Below are 25368 nucleotides of genomic sequence, written 5' to 3' on the forward strand. Positions count from 1 at the left end.
CAAAACATCGAACCTCCCCAAGACGAGAGTCATCCATTTCAATTGATGCCAGATGGGGATCAGAGCGTTGATGATGTAAAGATAGAAGCTTGGTTTTGGATGCATTAAAAGTAACCAGCCACCTCTTCCCCCACTGTACCATACGCTCAAGATCAGAGGAGAGAGAATCAGAGAGAACTTTGTCATTTATGGCCTTTGATGTGTTGCCATAGATGGTTGTGTCATCAGCATAGATGTCAACGAATGATTTAAGTATGTGTTTTGGGAGATCATTGATGTAGATTAGGAAGAGAGTTGGGCTCAGGATGGACCCCTGAGGGACTCCAGCATTAATACTGTGGGCCTCTGATTTCTGCCCATCAACCACTACTCTTATGAGCCTATCAGAGAGAAATGATTTGATAATTGAGAAAACATTTCCAGTTATACCGTAGCTGGAAATCTTGTGAAGTAGGCCCTTATGCCATACCTTATTGAAGGCCTTCGATATGTCAAGAGCAATTGCCCTGGAAAGGAAGCCTTTGTCAAAAGATTCACTAATCCTATGAGATATAACTGTTAGCACATTTGCTGTAGATCTTGCGGAGCGGAAACTATATTGCATGTCACTAAGAAGGTTGTTTCTGCTGTGGTGGTTGACTACTTCTTTATTTAATATGGATTCGAACAACTTACTCATGACACACAGGAGACTTATTGGTCTGTACTGAGAGGGAGATGACTTTTCACCTGAATTCTTAAATACAGGGCATACTGATGAGGTTTTCCAGGGTGTTGGAAAGCACTTCTCCTTAAGGCAACGCTTAAACAGTTTTGTAAGTATGGGGGCAAGTTCTGGTTAGAGCTTTTTCAGCACTATAACTCGAATGCCGTCAGGGCCAGTTGCTTTACTGGAATCAAGGTTCTTGATTAGCTTGGCGACCTCATGCACAGATATTTGTATGTTGCATAGCGTGTTTGTTATAGGAGGAAATACGGGGAGTTGACGCCCTTCGTCGTGTAGGGTAGAATTAGCTACAAAGTTCTTGGCAAATAATTTGGCCTTGTCTGATGCTGACGAGATAACCTCAGGTCCATTGATGATGGTTGGGATAGAATGCACGCTTCTGTTTAGGATTCTGTTTGCTATTTGCCAGAACCAAGCTGCTGCTCAGCTACTTTGGATTTAACGGGCTGAGCATATAGCTCTCTTGCATTTTTTTATTACTCTTTTACAGTGGTTGCTGACAGTCCTGAAGGCAGCTCTATTCACAGTACATCTATTACGTTGGTAGCTATGTAAAAAGTGATTTCTGTGCGCGATGGCAGCAGTACATTCTGGGGAAAACCATGGCTGGCTGTTAGGTTTTTGTTGGAATTTTTTGGATGGTATGAATCGGTCTATGCCTATAATTAACCATTAGGTCAGGTCTGATACTATGGAGGACACATCTTTTAAACATGGAATGTAGGGGTAGATCAGATATAAATGTACGGAAGCTATCCCAGTCAGCCGTAGAGTATCGATATGCTGTATGGTGGAGAGGTACGTCTGAAGACTTATTGCATTTCGTTTTTATCAACTGATACAACGGAGTGGTCAGAGGATCCCAGAGGAGATAGAATGGAACATGAACATAGCTCATGGGAAGTTGTGAGAAAAAGGTTTATAAGGCTTGCATACTGACCGGTAGTATCGGGCACATGAACAATCTGAGTGAGGTCATAGGCAATGGCAAAATCATGTCAAAACCCCCGTTCGTCGTCGGTCTTAATTGAGTGGGTTAGCCATTCTACATTATGGATATTGAAGTCACCGCAAATGTGAATGTTAGCCGATGGGTGAGCAGACAGTATGTGGTCAATTTTCTCAGATATACTCTTAAAGATAGTTGTGGGAGTGATAGAGGGCAAATATAAATGCAGTGGTGTAAGCTAGTGCAACCTGGAAGCACATATAAGGTAAACTAAGGTCTTCTCTGAAGATATCCCTACCACATGGAAAGCCATCTTTAATGTAGGCACATACCCCATGCCCATGGCGATCTTGGGGATCAGATTTCGATGTTAAGTTGGAGTATCCTTTAATTATGAACTCATCTAGGGAAGTGGTCGGCCCTATGCCAGTTTCACTTAGAAAGAATATATCCGGTTTCGTCTCCTGTAATTGTGTTTCAACCTCTGGAAGGTTGGAACATAGACCCCTGATGTTGGAGAAGGAGACATGGTAGTAGGGGTCTACGTTTGAGGATGGGTTTTAGGTTTATTATTATTTATTTATATATAACATAAATTTAAGTCAATCGGATTTGAACCTACATGATCGTTAAGTGGACAAATCAATATTTGATTCTGAGTAAAAATCACTTTAAAGCATTAAAATAAAGTTTTGTTATGGTATTTGTCTTCTTTATGAAATAACCGAAGGACTGGAAACAGGTATCAAAGCAAAAGTAAACCTTGATTTAACTAAAAATAGCAAGGCCACCTGGCATAGCCCAGGAATGAATAAGGATCTTTGTGTATTTCTCTTCTCAGCTCTGATCCCCATATATTCTTATCTTTATGATTTCTATAATTTTCAATTTTAATTTAATTAGGGGAAATAAACTTTAAAACTGTTTATAGAATTATTTCCCTTTTTAATGAAAGCACACATTTTTTTTTTACTTTAGAGATATTAATTTTGTCTTTAATAACTCGTCACAAATTCATTTTGTAAATCTTTTACCATAATCTGCTTGAGGTCATACTAAATAAAAAAAAATACACAAGGTTTATGAGTGTATCTGTTGTAATTTATGAATTTTAGCGTACATATTCTTCCGAGAATTGAAACTAAAAAAAAAATGGAAACTTTTTTTTTTTTGCCTGTAATCAGTTTTTTTTTCGATTCTTTCAAGATTTTTATTTTTCCTGTCGATCTCTGCGCATTTCTCAATTTCTATTTGCAGTTTCAGAAACTTATCATATTCTTTAAACCATTTACTTTTCTCCATCAAATATATTGATATTTATTTGCTTCTGTAAAGCTGAAGTAGGGTTCTCTTCAATCATAGGAAATCCACCCTCCCAGGCATTACCATCTCATTGCTAATAACCTGAAGCACCCTTACCAGGGAATGACCTAGGATATTCACCCTTCCAGGCTTTTCCATCTTTCTTTGAGAAGGATTTACTTTATTTCTAATCGCCAGAGGTACCTCTATCAGGGAATTTCCTAGAATGTCCATTTTACTAGGGAATGCTGACGTAACGGCACAGATATTTTTTGCAGTTGAGATTGTACTTTCTGCTTTTCAAAATCTCACCTGACCTTGTGTCTAGATTCCTGGCAAGGAAGTAAATAATATTGATATTTATTTTATGCCAAAGTTTTTTTTTCTTTTTAAAAGAAAATTTTTTATCATTGAAATGCTATTTTCTAACCTTAAAATATGTTTATTCATTTTTGTTTGATATTCTTTAAAATTAAAATTTAAAGAATTCTTTGCCATGTTGTTTTGAATGTTGTTTTTTTCCTCCTAAACATTTTTTTTCTTTCTTTCAGTTTATTGGAACGAGTATCACGATACCGAGGAGCAAATCGAGAAAAAAGGGAATTAAATGCTGCATCATGGTTCAATCGTCCAGGTTAGAATAGAAGTATAGGGATGGACAATGAAATGAAAAAAATTTCTTTTTATAACCAAAAAATGAGAAATATACAGTCTTAATGAAAATCTCATTCTTTATTAATAAATAAATTAATATTAAATGAAATAAATATTTTATATAAAAAAAACACTTATGAAATTCTATTTATGTCATAACTTAAATTACTCTACGCCCCCCCCCCCCTCCCCACACTCCCCCTTCATTTCAAAGATAAAATGTCTTATACCGGTAGTCAAAACTCGATGATACTTTTATGAAGAGATAACATTCTGAAAGTATGAATGAAATAAAAAAAATTTATAAGAAATCTCTTATTATTAAATAAACTAAAAATTCAGAAATTTAAATGTAAAATATAGAAATAAAATGACTGGAGAGCTTTTAATACTAACTGCCTTGATTTTTAATCTGTTGTAAAATTTATTTTTTCATTTTTTTTTTTGTTATGAAATAAATTACTTCCACTTTCATTGCGCATTGTTATAGAAATGCTTTCTGTTTTTATTGTTTCTTTTTTAAATCCTCTAGTCATTCAATATTTTTAAATTTTATCCAAATGATTAATTTTCCTCTGAAAATCTGAACTCTATGTACTCTATTTTTATTATGTTTTTCCAATCGTTCTTTTTTATTTAATAGTCATTGAAAAGTTTTTTTCGGTTTTGTTTTAATTAAGAATTATTGAAATTAGTTATTTTTTTATTTTTTTTAATTATTTAAAACACTTTTAAAAATCTTTAAGTAATGAACTATTTAGTTTATGAAGCAATGCTAGCCATGGAATTGTGCATCACCAAAATTTTTAAATTATTTTATTAAAAGTGCAAATAAAGACTAATTATGTTAATTGTATCTGTATAATTTCAATGAATCACTTCACAATAGGAATATTGAAGAACAATAAAAGTGAAGGAACTAATTTGCTTTGTCATCATTTCTGGTAGCAGACACACAGGAAGTTAGGAAGTACATTAGCTGACTATAACCGAATGGGCTGCTAAATGATGTTATTATTTCAGCACTGTCAATATTTTGCAGAAGTACCCAAAAAAATTTATACTTAATGCATTAATTTATTTGTGTACCATTAGTACAATATTATTATTTTTAATTGGTGCATATTATTTTTTTTTCTTTTTAATTGATTCTATTTACACCAAAAAAAAATTGGGACACATTTAGCTTTGTTGTTGGAGAATTTGTGGTAAACCCACCCAGCAAATTTTTATACCCTTTTTTTAAGATAATATGTGATGGTCGAATAGTCGACATTTGGCCATCATTCTCATTGTGAAGTTTCCACAGCTATTAAAATAGTGCTTGGCCGTTGAAATGTGATGGTCATCATTTTCCCCCTTCATTTGCATGGTTTTTATCATCTATCATGAATTTCCTAAATCATCGTTCAACTTGCTTTTAGCTTAGTGTTTCTATATAAAGAAGTGCATTAATTTTGCAACCTGGTGGTGCTGCATTCCAACCTTTCTCGGCATACAATGTTTAATACACATTTGAATAGATGGGATGATTTTTATAGAACAAATTAAATAACAGAATTTTTATCATACTACTTTATGCACCTCCCTCAACAATCTACTCAATTTAGCCCTTAAAAACACACAACACTTACATTTATTATTAATACAATAGACAAATTAAATTCTGTTCATCTTATAGTTCCCAAAAATATCTTAATTATGTTTTTAATTCATTCAATATTCTATTATTTGGATGTTTTAAACTACTATTCTCATCTTGAGTATTATTTGCATGTTTCAGTCGATGTAACCTCTGACCTTCTTGTCTGACTTCTGAATCCTAAATAAATTGAATTTTTCCAAATTTTTTTGCCCATCCACTAACTACTCTTAGAACTATGCACTTAAAATTTAGTAAGATTGATAGCCTACCTTACTAAATTGCAATTGAATAGGTCTAATAACCTAAAAGTAGGTAGTGGATGGCCAGAAAATATTTGTTGTTTATCAAGTTTTTACAATAAAAAAAAAAAAAGAATTGTCGGAATTATGAAAATTATGAAAAAGGTTAGGGTAAAAAATGAATTATTAATGAAAATAGTTTTCAGAGAGAATTAGTGAGAATTGAGTTTTGCAAAAAAAAAAAAAAAAAAAAAATGGAGAGTTTGAATCATGACAAAAGGGAGGTAAATCTTTTTTAAAAACTGAAAACCTTTGGCCAATTTAGCAAAACTTATTATTAATTATCTTTAAAAACTTAAATAATTAGTTTTCTACCATGTCATTTTTCGTAATTTTCGGATATTTTCATTACTGTGACGTGACAATTCAATAGATACCATTGGTTTCACTTGAAATTTAATATTTCAATTCACAAATTTTGCTACAATAACAAAGAAGAACCGAAAAAGAAACACTTGATTTGTTTATTTCTATAAACAGTTTACTAAGTCTTTTTCTCTTATTTATATGGTTTTCAATTCTTTTTTAGTTGATCCACTTGAAGCCCCGGATTATTATACTATTGTAAAAACACCCATGGACTTCAGCAGAATTCGGAAAAATCTTGAGGTATGACTTTTAAATATTTTAATAAGATGCTATTTTCTATTTTAAAAAAATAAAGGAATAAACCAAGAGTTGTCTTCCCCTGCCGTCATTCCTACTTGAACTTTTGTTAGATTAGCTGGGGAGTAACTAATAATTAATGTACTTTTACATATTTTGAGTGGGAAATTTTCACTCCTAGAAGTTTTCATCGTGAGGTTAGAGATTGCATAAGCTTTGCTTCACAATAATCTTCCTTTGGAAGTACCCAATGTCTCTTGAGATTTCTATGTCCTTGTTAGAGACAGGCATGAGTTTTATAATTTTATAGCAAGTATCACAAACTAACCTAGAGTTTAGCATGCAGAAATGTTCATTAATCTAGTAAAATTCCCTTCAATTTCAATTTGTGATTTTCAGTTTATTTTTTTTTGGGGGGGGGGTGTTATTTTGATAAAATTTGGATGTAAACAAAATTTTATCTTTTTTATAAAGGAAATTTAAGGGTACTTGTACAGTTTAATCAGGACATTAAAAAATGAAAATATTGAAAAAAAAGTTTAAATTGTACATATCTGTTATTGAATGAAGTTCTCCGAAAAAAAAATTCACTTAATTTCATCAAGTAGTTTTTTTTTTGTTCTTTTTTTTTTTTTTGTTTTACAGTGAAAAAAAAATTGTTATGATACCGAGTAAAAGGTTTGATTTTTAGGAAGAAAAGCTAGTATTAAAGATGGGGAGGGAGTGTCGGTGCTTTAGATTAAGTTATCTCCCTGTGGTGTGTTTAAAAAATTCCAAAATGTCTATCTTCAACGCGCTGTCATAAAAAAGTGTTTTTCCGTTGTAAAAAAAACCTACTCAATCAAATTAAGTGAAAATTTTTTTTTTTTCAAAGATTTTCAGTCCAAAACAGATATGTACAACATAACCTTTTTATCTATTTTTTTTTTTTTTTTGATATTTTCATTTTTTTAATGTCTTGATTAAACTGTACAAGTGCCAATTTAAGTTTATAAGAAAGTAATACAATGCAGAGGTGTAACGGATAAACAAAAACTGAAGCAAATTAAGATATGGTGAAATAAGGTTTGCAGCTTCACCGTTATTATCAACTAGCGGGGGTACCTGGCGTTGCCCGAGTGTTTGTTTCCGGGACGGGGGTGGGGGAGAGTTTTAAAAAATGTTATGGTAGGTAAGTAGGAAGGATCAAACCCGGAGTCATGAGTAAAAGTAGGAAAATAAAGTGTGGAAAAAAACAAAAAAAAAAACATCTGCAACGTTAACAGTTCGGCCACCAAGAAAAGTCCATTCCAGTTGTTTAGGAAAAAAAAAAAAAAAAAAAAAACGACTACGGTAGGTCGGCGCGAACGTGAAAATATAATGTGAATTGTCCAGCACGCTAACCACTACGCCACAGAGCACTGCAGCTTAGTTTAGTGATTTTAAATAACTTCACATGAAAGAACTACGAAGCCAAACCGGTGTTCTTTTCTCAACTGTTCCTTGTGAACGATCCCCAAACGGTGTTAAGTGGTGGCTGGGGGAGGAGGAATTTATTAGAGAGAAAATATTTTACCACTTCCATTGATCTTAACCGATTTTGGCCGTGACTTCTCAGCAGAAAAAGTATAGAAATCTAAGATTATCGAGGAATTTGAGAAATAATAAGCCTATAACACACCTCAGATATTGTTCTGCCGTTTGTGCATATTATATTTGCATGAAATATCTTGATTTTTAATCCTATTAAGGTCAAAATCAGACAGGAAAAAATGAGTTCATTTTATTTATATAGAGATAGTGTTGGAACGATTCCAAAATTATTTTCGATTCTAATACAATTAACGATTCTCTTCTAAATTCCTGATTTCAATTCTTTTTAAATTTCTAAATATTTACTTATAGATTTGTTGCTTTTTCATTTTCAGAGTTCTGTAAAACACCCATGTAATGTCCACATACATTTTTGCAAATATAAAAAATAAACTTGGGAGAGGACAGAGCGTATATTTGTTGATGATATTTCTAAATATCAAATATTTTACTTGTAATTAATTTAAATTAGTGATTAAGCTAAAAGGTTTATTTCTCTTTCAAAATGAAGCCATTATTTGACTAAATGCTATTTTATTTTTTTCATAAACAATTGAAAATAGCCGAAGATTGGTATGAAAAATAAGACTGTGTAGGAACAGAATAGTTAACAAAGCCTTTCCACATGAATAAATTTCTAAATTATATTACTATTTAGAAAACTATTCTTAATGTGAGAAGGATGAGGAGGGTGTGCTTTATTAACTATTCTGTACTTTCTCTATAACAAAGAATTGCATGATTTTACCATAATTAAATAGATTTGGTTGGTTATCACTACTGTCAATGACTTTAGAAAACTAGACAACTTAAAATTAGGCACTGAAAAATTTTGGGAAGTTAGGAAATATAGGCAAATATGGAATAAATATCAATTGAAAATAGATTTTAAGATCATTCTTGGGAGATATAGTTTTAAATAGGGGATAAGCTCCCTCTCCTAATATTTAAAGATATTTATTCTTAAAAACTCTTTCTCTTTTTAAGAAAATTAAATCAATTTTTTAAAGTCAAGTGTTTATCATGATAACACGGTTCTTGCATTATCTTTTCTGGTTACTATATTCTTAAAAAAAGTAAAAGTAAGATTAAATCCATCATAATGTGTATCGTTTTTTTTGTAAAAAAGTCAGCCATTTTAATATTTTGTTTAGAGTTGAAAAAAAATCAGTTACTACATGACTGTTCCAAATTTGAAGGGAATTTTGAAGTATTTAAACTATCCAATGGATAATCAAACTGACTTTAAAATTCTCATTTAATTAAAAGATTGAAAATTCTGGTTTTGGAAGCTATTTGCATTTAATAATTTTATAATCACTGATCATCATTTCCGAGTCATTCTAACTTTTTAGGGATGCTTACTAAATTTTTTTTATCACTAGTCTTAACTGGCAAAGTCGTAAAACTATACTACCTTAAAAGTAAAATAAACAAATATATCTAAGAAAGAAAAATAACAATTTTTATTTAACTGCTGAAATGTTAAAATGTCTCATTAAGTCTATAGGTGAAACTGATGTCTAACTCTAAAATCGTAAATGACTGAGTTTTTTTTTCTTCCTTTTAAGTTTATTTGGGTGTTCACATGTGATCTGCAACAATAATGATATTTATAAGTTCTTATATAGTAAAAGAATTTGGTACTTGTACAGTTTAATCAAGACATTAAAAAATGAAAATATCGAAAAAAGTTTATATTGTACTATCCGTTTTGGACTGAAGATCTCAGGAAAAAAATTTCACTTAATTTGATCGAGTAGTTTTTTTTTTTTTTTTTTTTTTTACAGCGGAAAAACACATTTTTATGACAACACGTTGAAGGTAGCCATCTTGGAATTTTTTGACTACACCACGGGAAGATAACTCAATTTAAAACGCAGACATTCCCTCCCCATCTTTAATACTAGCATTTCTTCCTAAAAATCGAACTTTTTGCACAATATCATAACAAATTGTTTTTTTGCTGTAAAAACAAAATACTTGATGAAATTAAGTGAAATTGTTTTTGGAGAACTTTGTTCCATAACAGATACGTACAATATAACCCTTTTTTTTTTCAATATTTCCATTTTTTAAACTGTACAAGTAGCACGAATTTATCTAATTTTACAAAGATACATTAAAATATAAGTTTAAATTTTTTAAACAAAAATAAAAAGCATGTTAGTAAATTTTTTTCATAAAGCACATTCCAAATGTATTAAAGATTTGATAAAATACACTTAGATCTTAATGTTGGAAAATTGGCAGTTTTCCTCGTGTCTTATCCGCGAATGGAAGAGAAATATTAACAACTAAACTGGCAAATGATTGCAATAAAGAGAGACTCATTTTTATTACATTATTTTACCCTCATTTAACTGATTTTTATATAATAGAAATTTTTTTTTATAACCAGACAGAAAATCGAAATAAAAGAACTGACCAAGTGTATTCTCACACAGGCATAAAAATCTTTTAATTCAGGAATTCATTTATATCTAATTCAACTGGAGACAGATCCTTTGTCAATGGATATTTTTTCACTTTTAAGCCACACCTTGTAAAATTGGTCGATCCTGGTTGAGGACTGGATAAATATCCACTCGACAAAAGTTCTTATGGACAAAGTCCAAGATATTATTTTATTATTGGAATCCTCTGCGATGAGTAATTTTGTATATTTATTTATTTATTGCGATGAGTAATTTTGTATATTTATTTATTTATTGCGATGAGTAATTTTATGGTATATTATTTTATTATTAGAATCTTTGGAGATGAGTAATTTTATTTATTGATTTATTTCCAGACTATTATCCTCATCTTCATTGTTGTTGTTTCACGACGTTTCAGCCAACTATTCCTCTGGCCTTCGTCAGGTTAATGAAGGCCAGAGAAGTAGTTGGCCGAAACATGGTGAAACAATAACTATAAAGATGAGGATAACAGACCGCAAAAAAATAAATATCTAAAATTACTCATCTCCAAAGATTCTAATAATAAAATAATATACCATTCGGTACGGACCCAACGATGAAAGACCAGTTAAGAATGAAAACCTTGGATTTATAAGACCAAAAATCCAACCCTTCATGGCACAGTGGAGACAGGTGTTGAATCTCTATGGTTCCAGGTGAGCATTGTCTGAAGATAGCGGTTTCAATCTTACCGCAAGCCAGCCAGAGGATTAGTTGGCCAAAACGTGGTGAGACGACAACAACTATGGAAGGCAGTAATTACTGAGGATACAGTTAAGAGACTCGGCATTCCTATCCCATCATGGTTAACCACCTGATGAAGGCTAGAGGAGTTAACCGAAACGTTGTGAGGATAACAATCTGCAAACAAATAAATATACAAAGTCCGAGATATAATAACAAAACAGACAACCTCCCGAAGAAAATAAAGAAAGAAAATAAACATTTTTTAAAATTTTACCTTTAATTATCAATAATGTTTGACAGTATTTTTGTTTTACAAAAATGTTTTATTTAATTTATAAACATTTTTCGGAACTTGGTAAATCAACTGCATTCTTTAAATGGTTACATAGTAAATTAATGCGATGTTTCATTTTTTTGTTTTTTATGGAAGTAAAATAAATTTCCATTGTATTTTGATTTTATTATGATCTATAAATTTTAGTTTTATTGATAGTTATAAACAACAAATGTCTATCACTAGTGTGGAAAATTAAGTCTTAATAATTTTAAAAGAATCTTTTTTGAAATCGGAAATTAAGCTGAAATTTTTCTGATAACAATTCCAATACCCCCAAAAGTTCTGATACCAATTCTGATTAATCGTCCCAACACTAGTGTGTGTGTGTGAATGAGTAAACAAATTGAGCTTAGGTATTTGGACAATGTCAAAACATTGTTAATTCACTGCCCGCATAGCAGCAGTCGAATAGCGCAATGGTTAGTCATATGGGTGGTCGGGTTTCGATCCTGGCTTTAGGTAGTTGCTTGCCTAGCCGCACTGATGAGCTGAGAAACAGCGTAACAGTACTGTATGTGGATGACTATATATATTAGCAGGGAGACCTGACGCTGCCCAGGATTGAATGATGATCAACAAATATTTCACACTTTTATATTTTTATTGTCATCAAAATCCATGAATCGCTTAGGGGGAGCTTCACATGCCTCAGTCTAAAATATATGTTATTCTGCATTGCACTCTAGAGTTGCTATTGCTTCTTGTATAAAATTATTTTATATAAACTTCTTTCTAGTTAATGAAAAAAAACATTAAGAAATTTACATGCGGAGTTCGAACCTACAGACCACATCATGCAAAAAAAAAAAAAAAAACTATCAACTTACCCACAGTAAAATTTTCATGGCCTGTTCTATCATTATTGCTAATTGACGACATGGAAAAATGGCTTTACCGATGATAGATAAATTAAAATAACAATTTTGATTATCGGTAATATTCTGAAACAACACTTAACTAAGATAACTTCCAGACTTATACACTAAAGTTCTATAAATTTTAAAGAAAATCTGTTGAGCCGTTTCGGAGTCTATAAGGAATGAACTCACACACACAAAGATGCATTTATGTAATTGTAGATATATATATATAATATTTTACATGTATTTTGTTTTTACTTGTGTCAGGTAGTCAGGTAGAGTATCAGTGATGTAATATTTCGGGAATTACATCCTTGATCTACGTGTTTTACTTTCAGATGTGCATGCTGGGACTATTGTAAACTAAGCAAATTTCACAAAAATTGTAAATTAATTTATCTTTTTTCTTTATAAATTTACAGTTCTTCCTCTTGTGTCATTAATATTTTTATCTAGGTTACTTTAAGTTACTATATATATATAACATAAATTCAGTTGCATCTTTAAAAAAAAGGAACCACTCGTTAATATGGTGGGCTTAATATAAAGTTTTCAGTTGTTTTTCACAGAAAATCCAAATGGAAAACTTTAATGAATTAAATTTTTACTCCATTATTGAATTGTATTTCTATCTTTTTTTACATGGTCCAAATCAGAGTTTTTACTATTAAACGAAAAATCTAGCTTTATCTCTAATATGCTATGAATCATATTACAAAATTCAATGTGTTAGCTGTTTAAATGAATCTGATATGAAGAGGGAAAGTTGTACTTCCTGTGTCATTTTTGCAAGAGATAGTGAGATTTTGCCCAGTGTTGGCTTGATCTAATAAGTATCAGTTCTGTTGAAATGAATCTGATACGAAGATTGAAAGTTTTTGTGTTATTTTTGTGCACATTTTTTTGAGAGTTAATAAGATTTTGCACAGTATTTATGCTGGTATGTTTAATAATTTTATTATGATTTACAGATGGTATTAGATTTGTAAGGATTTTTTATTTCATGAAAGCACACAAGATGGTAAAATTTTCTAATTTTCAACAAACTTTGAACAGACATAATTTAGTGAATAATTGAGCTATCAAAATAAATGTATCATTGTTTAAATTTTGTAAAGATGTATGTGTCCACATTAAAAGTTTGGATATAAATAAAATTTAAGTTTGGGCTCCCTAGTAGAAATTTATTCAGTTGTTATCCAGAATTCAACCTAATTAAAAAAAAAAAAAATACAGAAAAATCTTTGATATATGCATGTCACAGAACCCAAATGTCATATTCCAAAAATTAAGTATATTGATTAAGTTTTTTTGTTTTTTATTAATATAGAAAATCATCTTTTAGCAATTAATAATAATTCGCAGCCATTACAGGGCTAGTTTTAATCTCTTTGTCTCGGCAGTTCGAATTGAGTTGTCTTTCTTATTAAATATGGTGGAGCAAGACACTATTCGTACTTCCTCATAAGATTTGATTTATTTAATAAAAAAAAAACTACTTGAGCAATTTATATGATTTTTGGAATATGACATTTTCATTCTGTGGTGGTTGCATAAACCATAAAGATTTTTCTGTCATTTCGTTTTTTAATTAGATTGAATTCTAGACAAGAACTGTTTATTCTGTATTATTTTTGCATGGGTAGATAGAAATATTCTCAAGAAAATTCTGTCCAGAGATTGTGAGTTTAATGTCTGATGAATAAACTAAAGAAAACCAATCTCATTCTGCAAATTAAGTAAAAGGTTCCATTAACAAAAAAATCCGGTGAGATTTCCAACTATGACAAAAAACATCCAAAGAAAGCCATGGATTACAGCAATTAAAATGGTGTCATTATGAAGTAAATAGGAATCTTTAATTGATTTCTAAAACTGTAGCAGAATTGAACAACAATGTTAGGGAAATTGATTACATGGTGAAAGTAATAAAAAAATTGATGTCAGATGGGTGCACCTCTCTCTCTTCTGTCAGGTGACAGAATGAGGGAAGGAAAGAGAAAGAAAAGATCTTCGTTTGTAGAAGGTTCAGTAATGTACATATGTTATTAATTTGCATAGGCGGACAGAAACTGCTATGAAAAGGACAAGTTGGAAGCACAAGATGGTCTTTAGTTTTTCGACTGCTGAGAGAGAAAACAGACAGTGGAAATTACAGTTGAAGTTAGTCGTAGGAAAGCAGGAGTGTGAACAAATATTTTTCTTCAATTAATTTCTTTTTTTTTCTGTTTTTTTTTTTATTCAAAAACTTGTTCTTTTCTAGTCTGGCCATTATGGAACCTTGGAAGACTTTCATAGCGATATGCTACTCGTCCGCAGCAACTGCAATTTGTATAATCCCATGCAAAGTTCTGTGCAAAAGGATTGTGAAGAAGTGTTTACTTTCTACAATCAAGAATATGAAAAGATGGTAGATAAATGGAAAAAGGTGAGAAATATGAAGTCAAACTTCGATGTTTTACGTTTGTAATCATTTTCCTGAAAATGGAATTCATTTTGTCTAGGATTTGTTCTCTGCTTTTCGTTTTATGAATGTGCGTCTGTGTGTGTTCGCTGCACACAATGTGAATGTTAACTCATTGTGCCGGTCCAGAATTATTGCTGGATTCCAGAACTGGTTTGTGGGATCTCAATGAGTGCTGCAGCAGAAAAATACCCCCTCCAAATAAATTGACAACTCCAGTTTAAAACAACAAAAATTTATTTTTTTAAAATTACAATGAGCAACAAATTTGCAAATATGACAGTTCTTAGCTTGACCAAATCAAAAATCCAACTCAACACAAACAGACCATGTTTCCTAGAGTCACCAATTAAACAACCAACTGACTGTTAGACTCCAGAAAACCAAACTCCTTTGAGATTTCAAGAACCCCCCCCCTCCCTGGTTGGAATATATTTTCCTGAGAAAAAGCAGATTTCCACTTAAATCGCTAGAAGTGAGTTGAAATCTGTTTCTTTTTCTAGACAAGAAAAAGATGATTTCTAGTAAGTCACTAGAGTGTTATCTCATTTTTTTGTTGCTATTTGGTTGGATTTTATTTCTTTTTTGCATCTCTTTAGTTTTCTTTCTCTTTTGTTGTTTTTTTCTTTTTCTCTCTCCATCTTTTAACTATGTTCATGAAAGGAGTTAATCTTGTAAATAAATTGAGATTAAAAGTCAGTTTGATTCTGGATATTGATATGCTTTTTCCTATAAAATCGATTTGATTCCGATTCGTCAATTTATGTGTTAGAATCTTACAGCATGTTCTTAATCAGAAAGATATTTAATTCAGTTTAATAAGATAATTTGTCTAAATCGGAATAATTTTCAATTATGAAATTAAAAATGTTCAGCGTAAAACCAAAAAGCAATGTTTAGAACAAGTGTATCAGAAAGCATTGCACCAATGGAGAGCAAGATGAGGAAATGGCGGCTCAGATGGTTTGAATATATACTAAGGGCCAACAACGACACCATTGTGAAATTTACCTTTGCAATAGAAGTCACTAGAAAACTGCAGAGGGGTAGACCAATGATGAGATAGACAGACACCCTGCACAAAGACCTCTGTAAAACCAGGCTTCATCTGGATCAAGTCTGTTCATCATTACAAACACTGCCATAGCTCGGAATTAATGCATAAGAAAAAGAAAGTTTGTGCGTTAGTTTATAGCAGCAGCATTAGCACTATTTCTCTCGATTGTTTTACCAATACGATAGCACAGTTGATAGGCCATTAGACGATGTACATGAAGGTTCCTTGCTTTGATCACTGCTCTTGACAAGTTTTTTGTTTGGCTGAAACTTTTGATTTTTAAACTCAGCTGCTACACCCAATACAACCAGCCATTTAAGTACATTCAATTTGTTTTGAATGAAAATATTGAAATGTAAAGATTTTCATGTTTATAGTATTAAAACTAAATTTATTGATATCCCTTAGTTTATTTTATGTGATTATTAGCAACAAAAAAAATCTAAAAAGTTTACAAGCAACATTTGACATGTTATACCTTAGTATCAAGTTGAAAGTTTTGTAAAATTTGAATGAACAGTTTTTACCATACAGAGGTAGAGGTACTCAACTTGCGATTAGCTTATGAAGTGAAAGAAGTGTATTTTTGTAAACTGACTTATATGGCATAATGATTAGAGTGCTTGCTAAGGAAAATGGAGACTTTGGGTTGCACCTGACTATGATTGACCACTTTTTGTAATTCTTTTGAAGATCCAAACATTTCATGTAAAAATGAATATTTTATGCATTATTTATTTCAATAAATAAATTCCTGATAATGTACAAGTTACTTAGAAATTAGAAATACACACACATAAGAAATAATCACAATTTTATTAAATGAAATAATGTAAGTTTTTAAAGTCACCAATGTGATTTTTTTTCTTTTTTTTTTTTTTCAGAGTCGTATCCCACATGCTCAGTCTCATTCAGCCTCTTTGGCAAAGAAAATTAAAACGGACAAGAATGCAAAGTCTTGACAGTTGAAAACAGCCTTGTTGAGATCTAAAGATTCTATGAACCAACTTTCATATTCAACAACCAATCATAAAAAAATGAAAATTATATCTTGAAGCCAATCTAATTTTTATAAAGTTTTACTGTATTTTTTAGTGGATGCATATAGGTAAAAAAAAAAAAAAGAAAAGAAAATGCCAAAGTGCTCAGCATCCTGATGGGAGGGGGGGGAGAGTGGAACTTGTCCTTTGTAAATATGTTTGATGTTCATAACATTATGAAGCTAACGAATGGTGAAAACCATTTTTTACATTAGATTTCCATATTTTGTATTTGAACTGTCGAAATGCTTCAACTGAACGTAGCTTAACAACGCATAGACTAAAAATCCTTTTAATTTATCTTTTGCTTATAGCATTGAACTATGTAAATTAATTTGACTCAGCCAATTTGTACAGTTTATTTACGACCGGCGAACATTGAAATTCAGTAAGCACGTTTTATTACAAAACTTTAAATCTCATTCTTACATTCGACACAATTTGATGTGAAGATCAAAACATTTTATCATCCAGTTTCTGCATTGATTTTGTCATTTTTGCCTGTTAATGTCAAAGTAAATATATTGCATTTTAAACGTTTCAAATATAACATTTGTTCAGTTTGATTTTCTTTCATCTCATTATCAAGTAATTGAAAGTTTTTTTTTCTTCACAAAAAAGACTTATATGGCATAATGATTATTAACTCTAAATGCACAATTATCATGGAACTTTAGGTAAAAAAAAAAAAAAGTTGGATTTGAAATATAGGCTCTTGTCCAAAATTCCTCATATATTAAAATACTTTAAGAAAAATGATATCTGTACACGTGACAAAAATTTACATAAATTGATCAGACGGTGGTTACAGTCAGCTAATGTACTTACTAACTTCCGACATGACTTCTACCGGAAGCGGTGACAAGGGAAATCAGTTCCTTCACTTTTATTGTTCTTTAGTATTTTTATTGTGAAATGATTTATTGAAATAAAATATAAGAAAAGGACATTATTGAAAATTATATTATAAAAATAATTAGTCTTTATTTGCACTTTTATTTTTGTTATAATTTCAAATAAAATTAAAACTTTGAATACATTTATGAAATTATAATTTTTTTTATTTGAATTTGTAAGAAATGTTTATGAAAGTTTTTTTTTTTTTAAAATGCGGGAAAAGAAAGTATAATAAAGAGTACATACTTAGGGGAGATATAGGCATAGGGGGAAAAAAAAGTGGAGGAATTGATTTGCTTTGTCACTGCTTCCAGTAGCATAGAAATTAGAAGATACAATAGTTGACTATAACCCAAATAATTTTATAAAGAAAATTTCAAAGCAATTAATACAAATTTTTAGGCATTACAACATGAATCAAATTTAAATTACAGTAGAACTCCAGGATACAGTGGCTCTAGGATACGTTTTTTTTTTTAAGGTTACGATGTGGAATATGTTTTTTCTAGCCCCTGGTTATGGTATTCGCCCCACTTTAGTATTATTTTTGATCTTATATCTCAGGGGTCCTACTGTATTGAGTTAAATTTTCATAAGACAGTCACTGTTACAAAAGTTAAAACTTGATCAATTTACATATTTATGTTTCATAGCAGGTGTGTACATCATACAAGCTTTTTATTTTTGTCTTAATATAGAGAGAAATCTGGACAAAAAATAATATATATCACTGAGTTTTATATAAAAGTGATACCCCCCCCCCCAAAAAAAAGGGCCCCAACTCTAATTAGGCCCTTAGACATTTTTTAGTGTTTTGTCCGAATGAAATGAAACTTTGGTCATAACTAGTTTATTATATTCAAAACATCACATCAAAACACTAGGGTCTTTGGCCTTTTTTTCTCCGTTCTACAGCATATGTTCTAGATATGCTTTCTATGTTTTTTTTTTGGGGGGGGGGGGCACCCTGTATCACTCATTGTCCAAATCAGTTCCATAAATTTGTTTCTGGCTCCTTATATATTTAAATCATAAACAGAGTTTTATTATACCTTTTTATTTTTCTAATCTTTTGTGTTGGGGTTGAAATCGGTTCCATAAGTATTACTTGTAACATTTTTACCAGTTTAGAGTAGAATGCAAGTAAGAGAGGCAGGCAGTGGAAAGTTGTAATAGGAGTATTTTGTTCTTCAGTAATGCCGTCCTTCAATTTGTTGTAGTTTGTCGAGTTCCTCGGTGTGTTTTCGAACAATGGTAATTTGCCTTTTGATTAAATTGGTTCGGAACTTCTGGGTTGTGTGTTTGTTTTAAATGAAAAATGATACCCAAACATTAAAGAGAACATTTATGGCAATTAAGATACAGAATTTTCTGCGTTTCATCATTGTGAAGATTTGTCAGACTATTTACTAAGTAGTTCTACCCAAGTATTGAGCACTGTTGAAGTAAATACCGAAAATAAATGCACAAAAAATTTATGTAAATAATTAAAATACATTATGTACCCATGTCACTACCACTATTCTGATCTCATTCAAAACTTCATAAACCGACAAATTTTAAGACTTTTTTTTTTTTTTGCATGACTAACTTTATTATTTTATGATTTCTTTGGTCACATTTTTGTAAGTATATATGATGATTATATACATTATCCCACCTACAGAAGCATAGGCGGATGATATAACAAAACAGATAGGAGGTAGCGTACCTAAGTTGAGCCTTAGAAGATAGCACCGTTTTAGACAGATGCTCAATCTATTAGTTATAGACTTGTGCTATTTGATTTACATATGTAAATCAAATGGTCACATTGAAAATCTTTCAAAAATTAATATTAAAGAAATATTAGAAAGTCATTGAATCAGAGTGTAAGTGAACAAAAATGCAGAGATAGCTAAGAGATGGGTGACTTCAGTTAGAAATTACGACTAATTAGAACAATTAAATCAATTTAATTCCAGAATTAAAGAAACACTTTGCAAATTGATGACTTATATGCTATCTTTTCGACTTAGACTTAATCACATTACATACACACACTAGGAAGGTTGGTTAGCAAAGAAAATTTACTTGCAAAGGGTAGGTGGTTGCAGCACTCCTTATATTGTGAAGGGAGTATCATAGTATCTGATCAGTTATATCAACAGATCAGCCTTTCTTGGAAAAGAGGGAGCAAATCCTCCCCGGCTGTTTGTCCCTCAAAAATTCTGCCAAATTTTTAACGAAAAAGAATAGTTGAAACCACTATCAATAATTTCGCCTAAGCCTAAATGTAGATTCCATGAACAAAGTTTAGAACTGCACACCTGTGGAACTCGTTTGCCTGCTTTCCAGCTGACTATAATATGGTAGTCAGGAAGTCCGTGAACTAATTCTTGATTAACCGTCCTTTTAAGTAATCTAATTTAACAAATTTCCACTACGATATTATCCAATTGATAACTGTACACATTAACCCTTATCCTTGAATGGCCTCCAGGCCTTGATAAGTAATGACTCCCGTGTTCAATGTTAGGAAAACCCTTCATATCAGACAGTTGCTATTCATTTGAGAGTTCCCCTTTTTTTCAGGGGAGCTTGGTTTCCTAACATTATGGGAAAACAAATGGATAGCAGAATGCTGAACTGGCCTTCAGCCAACATTCATTTCTGTGCTTGCGTGAACTCATTCACTTAGCAAGTCAACTTTGATATCTATAAATTTGTACACTTCCTCTCGCGTCATAGCGTAGCAGTAAGAGGTCAGCTTTTCTTTCCGTCTTCGCATCACGGGTTCGAGCCTGCCTACTAACACTTTTTTTTTTTTTGCTCCAAACACCCGGGCAACGCTGCTAGTATTATATAAGACTGGAATTTTTTTTAAGATGATAGTATGGCTGTCATCTAATCGATAAAATTTGGATATCCTTTAACACACAATTGGAGCACAATTGATTTATACGTGATGTAACAGAGTTGTCTTCTCTTGTGATTTTTTTTTTTAAAAGGAGTCACCACTTATCAAAATTGTTATATATATATATATATATATATATCTCATACTTGGAAATCTGTGCTAGAATAGACAAAGTCATGGCATACAAACGTTGGGTCAGCTATTGTCAAGGAACAACATTTAAAAAAAAAAGTTTAAGTTTTTTGGTGGTTTCTTTCTTGGTTTTGCCAAGAAATTTTGTTTAAACTTCATGCGTTTCAGAACAAGTTAGTTTCAGTGCTAAGTTTTAAAAAATCTGAATTCTTTCTTTTAGATATGCATTTAGCAACTAATTGATTTGTCAGTGCTTTTATCCTTGTGGCATTTTATTTCAAGTAATTCACATTAGTTTATTTCAGAAAATTTTTCTGGTTAGAAGTTTGATAGAGGGGGGGGATCATTTTTCGTTTATGCCTTAAAAGCTAACAAATAAATCAATATTTTAACATTCTAGTTTAATGATTTTGTTTTGGTTATTTAATGCTGAATAAAGTTGTCAGATGGTGTAACAAGGCCGATAGCCATTAGTCGCGTGCTCTCATGTAATGCATGAATGTAGGATTAACATGAAATTCTTAAAGATAAACTAAAATGACCGAAAAATGGGCTGAAATGACTTAAATAAATAAAAAGTAAATGACTTAGAATGACTTTAATGAACTTAAGGATGAATTGAATGACCTTAAGAATAACTTGAATGCTTAAAAAATAACTGGAATCCTTCAAAAACAACTTGAATGATCTGGAGAATGGCTTTGAGACTGACTGGCTGTAAAGTGGGTGATCATTTTACATTAAATTAATATAGAAAAGTGATCCCCCACAAAAATTTGATTTAGGGAATTTGACACGTTATTTTCATATTCACGGACCCTGAAAACCAGTAAATAGTGGTATAATAAACATAAAATGAAATAAAAAGTACATGTGTTATGGACCGACCGAGTGACTTATAGAGTTGCTTGCACACAACTAAAACTATTCTGTGGTATGCATTAAAAAAAAAACAAAAAAAAAAACAAAACAAACTATTCTCGGTCAGTCTGTAAAACATTTACTTATTAGTTACAAGTGCAGAATCGGTTAAGAACAGATACTACACTTTGATCTCAGCTAGGTGGCCAAGGAAAAGTCACATTTTGGACAAGTTTCAGAAAAGTCTAATGGATAGGTAAAAATTTATGGGACAAAAAGTGTCATTATTTGCAATTTTGGTACATTTTTGACCCCTTGGAATGCTGAATACCAGTGACAATGGACAAACTATGCAGTTTTACACCGTAACACATGTATATTTGAATTCAGCACCATGGGAGAGCACTATATAGATATACATATCAAGTTTTTTTTTTTTTATTGAGAAATATGAAAAAAGGGCATTTTTAGTACTAAAAGTCCCCAGGGCCGCAAAGCAGAATTTTGCTAGGGTCACCCATACTGAATTTATATTAAGAACAATGCCCTGCGCATTTTGGACAAGTTTCAGAAAAATGTAATGGATAGGTCAAAATTTATGGGGCAAAAAGTGTCATTTTTTTTGCAATTTTGGTACATTTTTGACCCCTGATGAGCCACTTTGAATGCCGAATACAAGTGACAATGGACAAACAGTGCAGTTTCACACCTTAACATGTATATTTACATTCAGCAACATGGGAAACCACTATATAGACTACAAGTTTTTGTTGAGAAATATGAGAAACGCGCCAGAAGAAAGGGCGTTTTCAGCACAAAAAAATCCCTGGGGGACGCAAACCAGACTTGCCAGGGTCACCCATACTGAATTTATATTAAGAACAATGCCCTCCACATTTTGGGCAAGTTTCAGAAACATTGAATCGATGGATCAAATGTTATGGGACAAAAAGTGTCATTTTTGGCCATTTTTAAAATTTTTTTTTTATCTCTTGAGTCCCTGTGGGTAAAACAGGATTTTTCGCAAAAAAACTTTTTTACTATGCACATTTATATATTAAAGTATAATTTGTGACAAAATTTCAGGAAAAACTAATGGACGGTTATCCATCAATAATCCTAACGGACCCATTGAAAACAGGTCCCTCTGATAAATAGGGGGACAAAAATGTTACTCCATACCCCTTGCTTAAAAAAAAAAAAAATAAATAAATAAATAAAATGTAAATGTTACAGACCGACCGATGGCATGACTTGCATGCGACTAAAAATGCCTTGCCTAGGAAAAATTACAAACGTAAGTACAGCATCTAATAACAGATACTACACTTTACCCTTAGCTATGTGGCCAAGGAAAAGTTAAAGTACAGCATGTAGTAAGAACAGATACTACACTTTGATCTTGGCAAAAAGGCATTTATTTGCTCCCCCACCAAGCAAATTAGGCACAAGGCCGATTTTTAATGTGAGGAGTGAAGGGGAAATGGGGACTAACTCCCCGGTAGTAGGGGAGCTGGATAGTGACAATTGGTATGAAGGGTTGCCCCTACATTAACCAAGGTCTTATATGTGGGGTTGCCCCCACATACGGTCTTTGCTTGCAGTATCTGCCGGAACAGATACTACACTTTGATCTTCATATTTAATTTATTCCGTTTAAAGAAAATTAAAAAAAAAATTTCAATATAAAATTTATTCAAAAAAGTAAAATCTCCAAAAGACAAAACAAATTTAGGCACAAGGCCCTATAAGATCTGAGGAGGAGAGTGTTGCAGGGTCTTTGGCAACTTTACTCTTGACTGGCAACATTTACCACAATACCTCATTCACTCTGCAGACTCGAAAGGATCTATCTATCGATAGATGTATGTACGTATAATTTTTTTTTTTTTTTATTAAAATGTGTGTGAAAAAAGTTCAATTCATTGGAAAATAAAAAGTTCTTGAATTTGGAAGAAAAACAGTTTGTGTTGGGGGGGTATCTAGAAAATATATACAAAAAATAAAATTGCCTAGTGCATTGTTAGTAAGGTCCCTCCCTGAGCTAATCTAGAAAGTGAGACCACCTAATGATTGTCTGGGGCACCGAAAACAAGCGAGAATATCCCTAGTGGGGATTGGGAAAAATTCATATCGGGTGTAGGGAGGAAAAATAGATTGTCAAAAACAAAAAGGGGGGGGATAGGCAGTGACCTTCGAGTAGGGGTTGACAAAACAAAAAGAGATGGGGGGGGTAGTGGCAGGGTAGCCTCGGAAGATTCTCTAGTGCCAAAAAACAAACAATTGGGGTACAGGATCTCATTTGTACCACCAGTCAAGAGTCTTTACTTTTTTGTCTAACCTAACGGGATGGGCTCCGTATGATCCAGTACCGTGTGTACCATGCTTATGGTGGTAACACGAATTCAAACTTGGCGCCTCATCGGATGTACAAGCTAGCGTCATGCACCCACCTCTTGTTAAAGGCCACTTGAGGCAACCTCTTCCAATCACATGTCTTGACCAAAAGGCCAAGAAAAACATAAAAAGCTAAGAAAAGCATCTATTAACAACAGACCTTTGATCTTAACCAAAAAGGCCAAGTACAAGTGTTACGGACAGACCGATGGAGTGACTTAGAGTCGCTTGCACGCAAAAAAAAAAAAAAAAAAAAAAAAAAAAAAAAAAATTATATATAAATAAATAAATAAAAATAAATTAAGAAACCAATTTTGAAGTTGTCATACGTATCTTTAGTCCTTTAGATACTATTTCCTTTGCTGCAAATTCTGACGTTTGGCTGTATAAGATTCTTGGTATGATGTACACATTGAAGACCTTCCAATAAATGTTAGAGTAAATATGTGCATGTCCTATAACGGGGGGGCAATTTTATTTTAATTCCAACCCAGTCAGTACCTGTTCAACAGTACTGATGGGGAAGGATTGTAAAGAAGAGCAAATTTTAATGTAAATAAAAAATGTTATTCCCAAATTAAATTTAGTTTCATTTAAAAAAATAAAAAGCTAAGCTAATTGTTATGTTTAGTTTTAATTAAACAACCTCCATAAAATATGGACATCTTAGATTACAAGATCTGGGAAAGTAACACATTTAGTACATTACTGCAATTATAGCTTGCATGTTATTGTATAGAGAAGTCATTTCACGTTTCGGCAGCAAACCAAAACTTTTTCTAGTTTTTTGGAACAGTAAATATTGCTTTCAAGTTACATGCGAAATAGAAATTATTTTAGTCATACATAACTGACGAAATTTTAAGTCTAAATCTTAAAACCAGTTTGTGAGCAAAAGTTGGTTTTCGTTAATATTTGAAATACATTTCTAAGTATGTGATTCTGTCAAACTAGTTACATTTTAATAGAAATTTCTTTAAGACATTACCTCAAAATAAAAACGTGTGCAATGAACGACTTAACTCTTGTTCATCCCTAACACGGCATATCACCATTTGGATATAAGGGGGGCTACTGTTTGGGATCATACCAAAGATTATGTTGGTATACATTACATTTAAATTTCTGCATATCAGTACAACCAGGGAAGCAGGAAGGAAATTCCAAACTGAGGTAAGAAACTATTAGAATAGAAAGCTTTCTAGCATTTAGGGACCTTAGCAACAAAATCTCACCCCCTTCACTAAGTGGGTTTGTTGGTATATGTATGTTGAAGGGGCACAAGTTTAGTTTTAAATAAGATGAAAATTGTGCCCAGCAATTCAGAATCTGTATGCATCAGTTTTTTCACATTTTGGTGTGGGTGGCAGCACAAAACATTTTTCAAAGCTTGTGTACGTAAATGTCAACACTTCAAATTATGAATAAAACTCCCTGAAGGTTTTCCTTGTTTAAATAAACATTTCCAATTCTTTAATCTATAGAGAAATTTTCTTCAATTTAGATATACTAACCATCGGA

General features: G+C 31.9%; 1 protein-coding gene across 6 annotated transcripts in view; it reads left to right on the top strand.

Annotated features, from left to right (window-relative positions):
• LOC145296820 (uncharacterized) overlaps positions 1–17211 on the top strand; it is a 141905-nt gene extending 124694 nt beyond the window's left edge. For all 6 annotated transcript variants that reach the window (XM_080142906.1, XM_080142907.1, XM_080142910.1 and 3 more), the window contains 4 exons: positions 3530–3612; positions 6106–6185; positions 14364–14528; positions 16506–17211. In XM_080142906.1, coding sequence (XP_079999032.1) covers positions 3530–3612; positions 6106–6185; positions 14364–14528; positions 16506–16583 — 406 coding nt within the window. In that variant the 3' untranslated portion in view covers positions 16584–17211. The remainder of the gene's footprint in view (positions 1–3529; positions 3613–6105; positions 6186–14363; positions 14529–16505) is intronic.
• Positions 17212–25368: the final 8157 nt, after the last annotated feature.

Source organism: Euprymna scolopes, chromosome 17 (genome assembly GCF_053919585.1).
Source record: "Euprymna scolopes isolate OS-2025 chromosome 17, ASM5391958v1, whole genome shotgun sequence".
In the NCBI taxonomy this organism is placed as follows: domain Eukaryota; kingdom Metazoa; phylum Mollusca; class Cephalopoda; order Sepiida; family Sepiolidae; genus Euprymna; species Euprymna scolopes.